The 12,210-nt window shown below is 50.4% G+C and overlaps 1 protein-coding gene and 1 long non-coding RNA gene across 3 annotated transcripts; one reads left to right on the forward strand and one right to left on the reverse strand.

The window, feature by feature from the left end:
- Positions 1–378: 378 nt before the first annotated feature.
- Positions 379–4,089, reverse strand: LOC108640388. 2 transcript variants are annotated; one of them, XM_018076607.2, is made up of 2 exons: positions 3,911–4,089; positions 379–985 (listed from the first exon to the last, which is right to left on the reverse strand). In XM_018076607.2, exon 2 carries the CDS (start codon positions 973–975, stop codon positions 514–516), a length of 462 nt encoding a protein of 153 aa, XP_017932096.1. In that variant the 5' UTR covers positions 976–985; positions 3,911–4,089; the 3' UTR covers positions 379–513. The 2 variants fall into 2 exon arrangements, with proteins under 2 accessions (XP_017932096.1, XP_017932095.1); XM_018076606.1 differs by having other exon boundaries at positions 408–985; positions 3,920–4,076.
- A 161-nt stretch (positions 4,090–4,250) lies between these two features.
- Positions 4,251–6,479, forward strand: LOC115307627. Its single transcript, XR_003915945.1, has 3 exons — positions 4,251–4,497; positions 5,841–5,947; positions 6,165–6,479. It is a non-coding gene; the product is annotated as an uncharacterized LOC115307627 (long non-coding RNA).
- The last annotated feature ends 5,731 nt before the right edge of the window (positions 6,480–12,210 follow it).

A 12,210-nucleotide genomic window follows, 5' to 3' on the forward strand; every position in this document is an offset into this window, starting at 1 on the left:
CAATCTCTAGACTTGAAAATCTCCCAAATTCCCTCCCAGGCACTCTCATGTGAGATCTTTCCTTTGCTTTCTTCTCCCTTTCACGTTTTTGTTTTCCCACAGAGCGTTTGGTACTTGCTCTGTCACAGTGCTTTAGTCAACACATTTTCCTCCCGCTCAGCAGCTGGAGGGGATGCTCGGTGAATGGGCTGTGGGTGTCAGCCCAGGAGGTGTTACTGGGTTTTAGGATGTGGGGAAGGAAGTTTTCCTTTATTTCCAGCATACTGGAGGGACTCAGTGAAAGTTGGATGGCCATCCTGGTACAAGCTGCCAGTGTATTTGGCTGGCAGTCTCCCATGGCACCCAGAAGAGTGGAAGGAATATCCCAAGTAGACAATTTTGTCCCTTTCCATCCCGTTTTCCCAGCCCTTGGCTGTCAGTGAAGCCGAGCTCACACCACGTCTCCACTGACCCCCTGGTAATGTAAGGACACCATTAATGTTGTATTTTTCCAGACAGTATCTCAGAGTCAGTTCATGCCTTGCTGCAGGTGGAGCACCCAGCTGCCTGTGTGAGCCTCCAGCCTTTCGTGTTCTCCCTGGGTGCTTTGGCACCGGGCAGCTCCTCCAGCTCCTCCACGGCCTCTCCGCACAGCTGGCGGAACACCGGCAGCCTTTTCTTGGAGCCAGGGGAGCGTCTCAAATCCGTGGCTTCCTTCTCCAGGCGCATGGAGAAGGTGACAAAGGTGGGGAGGTGCTGAGGAAGAGAGGAATAGGAGTCTTCATCCGTGCTGAGGTAGTGCTGTAACGTGGGGTGGCAGGACGTGGGTCCTTGGTAGACATTGCTGGCGCCTGCACCGTCCAGGGTGCGGAATGCAGGGATGTTCCTGCAGCTTTTGAGGAAGATGTATCTGATGTCCCTGGAGGTGTGGTAGGGTGTGCATTCCGGTGATGAGGAGGGGCTCCTGGCTTCACATTGGAGAGCTGGTGCCGACATTGTTGCTGGCCTTGTGTGGGGATAAATCACACAGTTAGCAAGGTGGTAGGTGATAGAGCTGGTCAGGAGTCCTCAAAACCCCCCACAGAACATCCCTCCCCCCAAAATATCAGATTTCCAGAATCCTCTCTTCCCTCTCCCTTCTCTAAACTGACCAACTTTGACAAGTAACCTCAAGATCAGTAACACAACTCCATCGTAGACTTTCACATCAAAATCAATAGATATCCACCAAAATTAAGACTTTGCTGTGTTTGTTGCGGAGAAGGGCCTTGAATCCCAAGCTCCAGTTCATAGATGACTACAGTCACCACCAGCCTGGGTGTGGGAGTGTGTTGTCAGAGACAGACAAATTGTCTCCATCATTCTTGGAGCTCTTTGCAGGAATGAATAACCACTGACTGGATTTAGGATCTGAAACTGCGTCTTTGGGGAAAGGCTGACCCTGCGCACTCTCAGACAGCCTTCTGTGTTCTTCCACCACGACCCACTGAATATTTAAGCTCTTTCCCAGGTTTTGTACACTGCTGTGTAAAATTCAGATTCTTGGAGGGGGGGAAAAGCCCAGCCTACTCTACTTTGATACCTGGCTGGAACCTACAGAGTTGACAAAGAGAGAAGGCGACCAACCCTGTTCATGGATAATTCATCTCATGCATAACTCATGCTCACACATTTCATGGATAATTTAGGATAAGGGCTTGCAAGATCAGGATCTCACATGGAAGTGAAGGGTCTCTCATGAACAAAGCTGATGGCAAACTCTAGCTGTGGGACAGAGAGTTTCTGAATGTGGTAACATGCCAGCAGCTGGGAGAGCAGAAATGCTGTGGTTCCTTGAATGTTGGCATCTTCCAACCTGGGCAAACTCAGAATATGTTTGGCAGAGTGTCCTGTCTCTGAGAATGGCCAAAATCTGGTCAGTCAGAGGAGATACAAGCATAGCAACTCCACTGTGTGGGAGCAGGAGGTCTTAATATCCTGGGGCTTGTCCAGAAATCCAGAAAAAGCACCTTCCTCTGTGGTCCAAGTGCTCAACTGTCTCTAATATGAGCAGAATGTAATCAAGCATTTTTATCTTTATTCCTTATTACTACATTTTCCTTCTCTTCCAAACACAAACCAGAATGGGGTAGCTGATATTTTCCTCCCTGGTGTGAGAGCACTGGAATTTCACGCAGTGGAAGAAGAGATCCCTGCTCTCAGACTCGGGCTGTGCCGTGGGAACACCTTCAATCCACCACTGGGGAAGGCACACAGCACCCACCTGGAGCCCAGCCCCTCAGATCCAGAGGAGGCTGGATCTTAAAGCTCAACTCACAGGCATCAAACATTTAAACAGACCAGTCGAGGGCTGAATTATTAAAATCACCCCACGTGAAATGTTTCGCTGCAAGACGACGAGCACTCTCCTTCCCCGGTTCATTGTCTCTGCGGGGTGTCAGAAATACTAAGGCTCATTCTGCCTTTCCCATCCCCCTTGAGATACTTGGAACAAGTGAAGCACTCCCAGCTGCCAAGAAACATTGAATATTTATGAATCCACTTAATCACAGAGGCAGGGACCATTCCAACCAGCTTAGTTTGGCAATGTTTTGGCCTTGCCTCCTAGAGAGGATCAGAACTTGCTCCCAGAAGTCCTTTTGGCCCCCCTGGAGCTGATCAACAGTGTGTCCTGTTCAGGTGGCAAACCCTAGGAGTAGCTTAACGGATGGAGATACTTCATCCCTGCTCCTGCACTGCCTTTTGGGGTAAGAAATACAAATTAGTTTGCCTTGGGATGTGCCTCCACAGCTTCAGCCTCGCAAGCAGAGAAGAAGCAAGTCCTGGGGAAAGTGTCCTGACTTTCTTACTGTTTTCTCACCATTGTTATCCCATTATTTCACTTAATATGGTGTTTGCTTCAACCTCCAAAAGAAAAGCAAGCCCAGTACAGCCACAAAAGTAAAGCAAGCAGTGATTTCCCCCCCACGCCCCATGTTTCTTCTATATTTTCCCTTTCCCCAGCTTACAGGAACAGGGGGGACCAGCAGTATTAACCATGAAAAAAGAGGTTATTCTTCGGTCAAAATGAAATCCAAGTGGCAAAAGCAGGGGTTTCACTTTTATCTTCTTATTTGTGTTCCAGCATGCACAGAAATAATTTTTTTCTAATTCCTCATAAGCGTTTGGTATGAAAGGGAAACTCCTTGGGTTTTTTGGATTTTGGTTTGGGGGTTTTTTAGTTGTTTTTTGGGGGGAGTCATGCTCTTTTTTAAACATCCTTATTGCCTTCTTTAAATGGGCTCTGTCACACAATGTTCGGAGACTCTGGTTTGAGAAAGCTTCTGAAACTGTGTGTCATTGATCAAGGCACTTGTGTAAACTATTTGTGGGTGCTTGCAGCCTTCACTGGTAAGAGATTTGTCAAAGGCAAGTTATTTCCAGTTGAGTTCCCTGAGCAAACATCTGGCTTTTAAACAAATCTCCTGGTGGAGAACAGGACATGAGGCTTGTGCTGTGATGGAAGGCTCTGGCTGACCCGTTGAGCAGCAGTTTGGAGCAGGAGAGGGGGGTGTGCCCTCCCTTTGCTGCTGAGCTTTGCAGCAGAGTGTGCAGGGACAGCACCATGCATGCCTGGAGTTATTGCCAGTGCTCAGCAGCATGGAAACAAACCTGAGGTCTTCTAAATCCAAGATTCTGTAAGAAAAGCTTCAGTGAGAGTGGTTCTGACCAAGCAGCAGCCTGGAAAACTCTCTCAGCAAGGAATGTGTGCGCAGGGGAGCTGCGATGGGTGGATGGCAGCTGACTGGCATTAGTCAGCTCTCTCACTGCTCCCACTCCCAAGGACCTAAGGCTTTACAGAGACTTCTCTCCTCTCAGCATTGGCCTCCCTGGACCCAGCAGAAGTGGAAAAACCACTCAAATATTTATTAAAAAACCCTGATGTTCTTACAGGACTCACCGAAATCCTGGATACTTTTCTGTTTGGTCCTGACAGACAATTAATGTCTTCAGAACACTTCCACAAGGAGCTGGATGGTATCCACCCTGGCTTTGGGGGATTCTGGCAGAGGTTGTGTGTTGCTGTTGCAACATTCCGTTGTCACGCCAGCGGAATTCTGGGCTCCACATCACAAAGGACCAAGACGTGACCTTGTGTGGCACCAGGGCGAGTGCAGCGTGCCTTTATCTCTGTGGGGAGGGTGTGCACGACCAGAATGGGAGGGGTCTGAGGACTGTATAAACCACAGGACTGCTCACCACCTGGCTAGAGGTGTCACTGTCCTCTAATTAAGGCATGGGCGTCACAGGTCCCTTGGAGAGCACTTGTCTCATGGGATGCTTGAGGACTCCTGCATTGAGGTCACAGGGTGGATCCAGCCCTGCTCACACCAACAGTGTCACAGTTCCCTCTGTCACATGGCAGCCATCACCCAAAGGGACACCTGAATGCTCGTGACATGCTACACCTGCTCACACATGGCTGTGGGATTCCTGTAAATGTGGGATTTGGGGGCATTTTGGCAGCTCTCTTAATCTGTAAGTTCCCCTGAGCGGAGGTTGCTTGTCCTGGGGTAACTCTCGAGTGAGCAAAGATCCCTATGATGACTTCACACATTGTGCTAATGCTGCTTCCAGGCTGAGTGTGAAAACCCTGGTACCTCATGTCATAACAGAGCTACAGAACTCTCCTGGCTTGCTGAAGGTACAGCAGAGCCTGGTGCACTTCACAAGGGCTCAGGCTCCCTGTCCTAAAACATTTTTTGCAGCTGTTGAGCAGCTTGCTGCATTAAAAGCCATGAATGACTTGAAGTCATACTTGTAAAGAAATAGGTTGCAGGATTTTCAGCACTCTGGGAATTGGGAGCAACAGTGCTTTGTAAATTAGATCTATTAAATACTTAGTAATATCAAAATTTCATGCAGTGCTTTTCTTCAAAGAAGTCTGAGGTGGCTCTGTTCATCAAGCAGTTTTCCCTTAAACTGACCTGGCCTTTCAGAATCACTTGGGAGGTCGTATTTGATCCCGAGTTAATTCCTAATGAGATTTCCTGCTTCCCCAAGGCCTTCTACTGACGTATACAAAAAACGAGAGACCAGACCAGAGCCTTTTATCCAGACATTTCTCAGCTTTGAAGATGTTTCTGCAATACCAAGAATTGCCAATCACATGGGCAGAACTGGATAGTTCTGGTCCTCGGGAACCACGAGCCTGGAATCTGAGGGAGGTGGTTCATTCCTGCAGCGGGTGATCCCCATTGTGACATGTATTTTATTGAGGAGGAGGCTGGGATGGTCCTGCTGGGTTCTGGCTTTGTGCAGTGCTTGGAGGGTGGTTGTTGGAGATCTCCAGCAGTGACTAACAGGCACTGGATATACCCAAATAACAGCGTGAAGTGGTAACCTGGCAATCAGCACGTCCTTGAAATAAATGAGCAAGCGATCCTCTGAGTGTGAGCACTTCTGGTGGTGCCAGTGGTGTTGGCTGGTATTATCAGCTCATCCCAGGGCTTCTCAAGGCTGCCTTTATCTGCAGATCTCATGTGGTGCAGCACAGATCACCCCGGCCCCTGAAAAACGGGGCTGCTGTGGGACAGAGCCTTAGGAAGTATTTAGCAATGCCAATTTGTGGAACAGGATTTGTGGGACAGGCAGCCCAGATTCTGGACTGCTGGAGGCTCAGTTTCAGAATCTCCAAACTGGAAAGGGGTTAGTGGAAAGAGTGTCTCCCACCTGGAGCTCACCACACACCCCCCTCACCCACCACACCCCCCGAGCTGGCAAACAGAGCCCTCCTCTTGCACTCTCAGCCCTCCCGAGGGTGCTGGCACTCCTCTGTGTGCATTCCTCTTGTTTATTCCTGCCGTGCATTGATGCAACAGGTCACACGTTTGCAAGAAGCTGCCAAAGATAATACACAACCTGTCATAGTAACAAGATCATCAGAAGGAAAACTGAAGAGATAATAAACCGGCAGGAAAGCTGAAGAGTAAGAAACAAAAGAGGAGCAGAGAGGAAGTGACAATGTTATCTTTGTTTAACGCTCCTCTGAGTCACCATTAGTTATTTAAGATATTCATCTGCTGGCTCCCAGACCCATCAAATTAAGATCCGAGGGGTGGTGGGGCTCTTCTCATTGCCAAACAAGTTGCTCTTGTCCAAAGGGAGAGGAAGCTTCTGTGAGCGACGGATGCATTTTATTGCAGCTCGCTTTGGAAGCCAGAAGGAGGCAGTGCCATATGGAGCACATGGATTTGCTTCTGGGAATGCGTGTTGGTGATTGATTCACAGAGGCTGTAACAGGAGGGCAGTAAGGATAAGGAGGGCATTAAGGACGGAACGGGAGCATCAGCCCGTTCCCATAGCTGGAAACCAGAGGCTGCGTGGGCAAGGCACAGGGCTGGGAGCAGCCCAGGACACCCTCACTTTGGGGAGAGGTTGTCAAATGGGGGAAAACAGCTCCAAATCTGCTGCTGCAGTTCTTCAAGGAGGACGAGTTTAGGTCCATCACAGGATAACCACAGGCACCCAGGAGAGGTGGCGCTGTGGGAGCTCAGTGGGTGACTGAGATGTTCTCATAGCATCAAACCCTGGCCCCTCCAGGACCAGGAGACACCTCTGAGTCATCACTTCTGCCATCTCACTCCTCCTTCACTTCCACAGACAGATCTCCAAGTCCAGTGACCCTGAGCTTAGCTCAGCTGGTTAGAGCATGGTGCTTGAGTTTGATCCCTGTGTGGGCCATTCACTGCAGAGTTGGACTTGATGATCCTTGTGGGTCCCTTCCAGCTCAGAATATTCTGTGATTTCTGAAATTTAGAGCAAGTGGAGAGATCCAGGAACCGTCTGTCCTGCTGCCAGGCGAGGCTGCTGTGTGCACCCATGTGTGCATGTTTGGAGAAGCGCCTCTTCCCTCTGCCTTTTGCTCCTGTCAATTAACCCAGGATCCAGGAGAGCAGCAAGAACATCAATTTAACATATGGGCTCAAAATAGTCAAGACAGCCTTTCCCTGAGGGCTTTGCAGAGAGAAAGGAGGCACCTGGCAGGGTGAAGTGGTGAAGAGGTAGGAAAGAAAGGAAACACAACTGGCTGCAGGATGCCCAGCTTCCCTTGATTAGTGTCTAGGCCAGAGGAGAGGGTAAAAAGGGTGACAGGAGGGATGGAGAGCACTGGCTGTGTGACTTCTCCCCTTGCAGTGGGGCAGCTCTGCAGAGCACGTTGGACAGGCCTTGGAACAGGATCTCCCTCCCAAGCCCTCCCGGGAAAACAGAGCCCTGCAAACCGGCGAGGCGTGGGATTAAATAAATTAATGATCTGAGGAAGGTGGATAGGAAGGAACAGTCATCTTGGTGGTAAAAAAAATCAAATCACAAGAACTGAGGATTTATGGCAGGGGTCAAAGGCTGGATCCCTTCTGGATCCAGGCTGAAAGCTCCATGAGGTCCCTTGTTCCTGAGTGGCTGCACAGTCACTGCCAGCATGAAGGAGCAGGACAGAAATTATCACAACCAAATAATTAGCAGCACAGCAGCTGGGAGGGCTGCACAGACAGATAATGTGGCAAAACGTTAAACAGCAGCTTTAGCATTGTCAGGGGGTTCTACTGAGGCCAAAACGGAGCAGGGGAAGATGTGAGGCATTAGATGGGGAACTCTCCACATAGTCCACTGCTCTGGGCCCTGTGTAACTCCTCCTGCACACTGTGCCTGTGATATAATGTGCTGTATGGGAGCATTTTGGCAAGAGCCAATTCCAGCAGGAGTTGCCTACCCTCTTCTTTGAAACCTCTGACAATGGAGTTGAGAAACCATCCCTGTCCCCACATCAGCCTGTGCCAGCACTGCCCCGAGCGCATGTCCTCGTGCTGACCTGGCCCGATCCCTGTGCACCCTGAGCTCACGATACACCACCAAAAAACAAAGCTGCCAAGTGTCACCTCTTTCTGGGGTGGAAAAAGATGCAGGAGATGAGTGGTCTGTCCCGTGGAGAGGATTTTATTGACAGCAGAAGAAACCCCCCTGCTGTCCCCGCTGTGGTCTCGGTGCCGGGCCAGGGGCTGCCAGTGCCCGCTCGGCTGAGGGGGTTAACAGGGTCTGATCTGCACCAGGGCCACCTGCCCGAGCACCCCCAGCCCATTTCACACATGCAATCAAACATCTGCTCGGCCCTAATGACTGCCCGTCAGTGCCGAGCGGGGCCGTATCCGAGGCGGCGACCTCGGGCTGGAAGGCACCGGAGCCCATCGCCAATCTGCCGGCCCAGCTGTCGGCCAGCACACCACGGGCCAACCCAGCCCTTCCTCCCGCACACACGGGAATCAAACGGGGGCTCCGCGGGCTCCCGCGGCTGCAAACACCTCCAGCGTGAGCCAACAGCTCCCCGGGGGAGCCCTTTGGAAAAGGTATCAGAGACCTCAGCGCTCTCTGCCTTGGCAAAGCGCCAGCCTTGCGCGCGGTGGAAGGAGCCACACATAAAAACTGTGATGTCCTCTACTTTTATTTTTATGTGTTTGTTTTATTTTGTGTGTTTATTTTCAAGGAGATTACCAGTAAACTTAACGTCAATACAGTTAATCCCCATATATATTTACTGAGGGCAATTAGCTGGCATTTATATTAAATATACACAATAGACAGTTGGATATACAGTTTGTATAGTATAATTAGATATATATACACACATAAATAGATGCATAACTCTGTCTGCAGTGTGTGTTGGTGAGGAAGGACCAGGGTAATGTGCCGTGACAATATTTATCTCACACCATATTTATACCCTGATAGCTGGAGAAGTATGATGGGGCTCTGCAGGAGAGTTCTGGGAGGAGAGCGGGTGCTGCAGGGGAGACACACAGATGGGTGCAGTGCCAGGGCAATTCCAGGGGTAACAAAGGGCTTTGGGAACCTGGGGTGACAGCAGCAAGAGGACTCAGACAGGGCTGTCCAAGCCCAGGTTGTGTCCAGGTGTGGGAGCAGCTGTTGAAGGCAAAGCCAATCTCAGAAACGCAAAGGCTGCCAATCCTCCTTGGCCTTTTCTCCAATATCCTTTCCTGGGGTGAAACTCTTCCATGCCCCAGCTGGAGCCCTGATGGTTGGGAGAGTGTGGTGGGGAACTGGCTGGCTGGTTTCCTGTTCCAGCCTGGCAGCTGTGCTCTGCTTGGAGCATCCACCAGCCTTCCCAGAGCAGAGAGGGTGGGGGAGACCTGGCACACCACAGTCCTGCAGTACTTGGCTCCTTTGGAAACACAGGACAGCAGCTGAGAGGGGCAGCTGGGTTAGAGGACCAGGGAGAATTCCCTACTCCTCCTTAAGAATTCCCATGTGAGCTGGAGCCAGACGGCATCTCCAGACCTTATTCCACCAGGAAGAAAAAACACTTTGGAGATGGTTGAAGACACAAATTTTTATACCCAGAAAAGACTGATCCCTGTGGAAGTTTTCACATGCTTGCCCCAGCTTTGGAGCCGTGTACAAGTGTTTGACCAATGTGCCTCTTCCCAAAAGGCCATCACTTATGTGGCTATAGCAAAGCCTTGCACTTTGCAAGCTTGCAAAAGCATGCAAGATTTGCTAAACATGCAAATTATAGTTTATCACTAGCAGTAATAAAAACTAACACAGCCATTTCCCCTGTTCAGCCTCTCCAGCAGTCATTCCCACTCCTGCTGGAACTGCACATCTGAGCGATGGGAGCTGCTCATGCGTGTGCCTCCAACTCCATCATCCCAAACCCCTGTGAGAGCAAACAACCTCCCTCTTTCTGCATCTAAAACCTGTGGGCCATCCTCAGGGGGACCATCCCAGAGCTCAGTGCATGGCTGAGTCAGTCCCAAGTCTCAACCCTTGTTTGCTTTGGAAAAAAATGTCAATTTACTGCTTTGTGTGCCTTCCACCTGTTCCTTCTTGGCTGCCACCAGCCTGGTTTTTAATCACTCTGGATTGCACAGGCAGTGTTAAAATCCTGCCTGCAGCAAAGAGTGGTGTGAAGCTGTGCTGCCTGTGGAAGACTCTCAGAGTCCTCAACATCCCCTCTTACCTACAAGCTTCTCCAACCTTGGCCCAGATATAAAGGACCGGCTGAATTCTGGGAGCGCCTCCCCTCAGCTCCGTCCCGCTCCTCCAGGGCAAAGTAAGCCAGACAATGGCATAATTAAACCTTCTCCTCCCTTAAAGTACTGTTCAGGGAATTTGATTCCCAGCTGCTATTTATGGCTATTGATTCCTGCACTCCTTATTACGACGCTAAGTGACCTGTAACCAGCGCGGCAACTGGCGGGTTTATCAATCTCCTTCGGATAATTAGTGACGCAGGAAGGCGGGAGAAGGAAATAAATGGTGTGCTTGAGAAAAGTTTGTTTACCACCCAATGGGGGAGTAGCAGAGCCAGATGAAGAGTCGGTGAAGATCAGCATTTCATCATGCCCGGCCTGGAGGAGCCGGCCTTGGATGCTGCTGCCGGCGCTTGGTCAGGATTTGGGCAATATCTGTTCTGGACTCTTGTCCCATAGGGAGCTCCTGCCTTATGAAGGTCTCCTTGCCTTGGGTGAAGAGCTGTGATGAACAGCCACGTGCATGGGAGCCCAGCCTGGGCATGGGAGGGCTGGAGGAGTGGAGGAAGCTCCGGCATCTGTGTGAGCACTGGTGGGGCCAAAATAAATCCCTTTTTCAGGCACATCCCATCTCTGGAGACCAAACCAGCCCCTCTCCCAGTGCCCTGCTGAGGCAGGTGGTGTGCTCAGAACAAGGGTCAGAGGGATAATTAGCATTTTGGTCCCTTTCCTGTTGAAATGTTGCCTGCAATTAACTCCCACCAGAGGAGTCAAACAGAGTGTGGCCCTTCCTTGGATCCAGGTGGATCGCCCTGCAGAGCAGAGCTGTGTGCAGGGCTGGCTGGGATGAGCCAAGGGGCTGCTGGGGAGCAGCTGCCTGGTGTTACTCACACTGATCTCACACTTTTTGTCATTAAATTGCTGTAAGCAAACTTGGCAATCTGAAGATGATTAAATGAACCAGTCCTGCAAAATAAACCCAGAGCTTTTATTAGCAGGACGGGAACAGCAGGTTATCTGCAGGTATGTTTAAAGCCCTTGTGATGCCCTTGCATAAACAGATTTCGAGGGTGCAGAGGATGGCTGGAAATTCAGAGTTAAAAATGAGAATTAAACCCACGTCTCCTCCAGGCTGGGACAGGGCCGTACCCCCAAATAATCGCTTTGCTGCTCCTTGCTGACCTCTTTCCCATGCAAATAGCTTTTCAGTGGAAGGGCTAATTCATTCTCACAGCTAAAAATGATCATTGCTGTGAGAAAGTGTTCTGGGCGTGAATCCTTTTCGCAGCAAATAGCAGCATTAACAGGTTCATTTTCTCCCAGCAATGCTATCAAAATCTCTTTAACTGCTTCCAGCGCATACCACAGATGCACAAGCCTGCAAAAAATGGGTGGGAGATGTGATTGCAGTCAGACCTCCTGCCTCAACCTCAAAACCCAGCTCAGCCCCGTGCTGAGCAACATCCACTCCTGATGGCTGCCAGAGTCCCTGTTCCCTCCCGAGGTGCCCTGGGAGCACGTCCCAGAGATGGCTCCATTTCTAGGAAAATATGCAGGAAGTGTCTGCTTTTCTGCAGACAGACACACAGCACTGCTTGAGAATGGGCTGGTTTCCCTGTACATTACAGCTTCATGTCCTCCTGCCCCAGCTGACTTTGGTTTCTGGGATTTCTGGGCATTGCTTTGCCTGGGTTCAGTTGCCACCTACAGCTAATTTGTGTGGCCTGTGCCACGTGTCCCCAGCAGACCAGCCTTTGGCTGCCCTGTCTAGACTGTACATCCCACCTCCATATCTCCAGGCTCTGGTGGAGGCCAGGTGTAAGCCTTTCTCTCCTGCAGTTTTCCCAGGAAATGAAGGAATAAGTAGCTGAAGCCCTGAAATTATTGGGTGGATCATTGCCAGAACTGGGAAAGAAACACGGGCTGTTGATCCTCTGCTTTAACCACCAAGCCAAGTGCAGCTTCAGTGCTGTGACACAGTGTGTGGTGTGGTGCTCCAGCTCAGTTATGACCTTAGGAACCATGGCATGGACTGTTGCAGACTTGATCTGGGGCAAATTCCTCCTGCTTATTATCTTTCCAGGGACTCAGTGACTTTTGTGCGATGCCAGGCTCTAGCCCAGCTCTTGAGGATCACTGAGACACAGAAGGGTTTGGGTTGGAAGGGACCTTTAAAGGTCATCAAGTCCTGCAATGAGCAGTT

The sequence above is a fragment of the Manacus vitellinus genome, unplaced genomic scaffold (assembly GCF_001715985.3).
Source record: "Manacus vitellinus isolate BGI_N305 unplaced genomic scaffold, ASM171598v3 scaffold_32_pilon, whole genome shotgun sequence".
NCBI classification, from domain to species: Eukaryota; Metazoa; Chordata; class Aves; order Passeriformes; family Pipridae; genus Manacus; species Manacus vitellinus.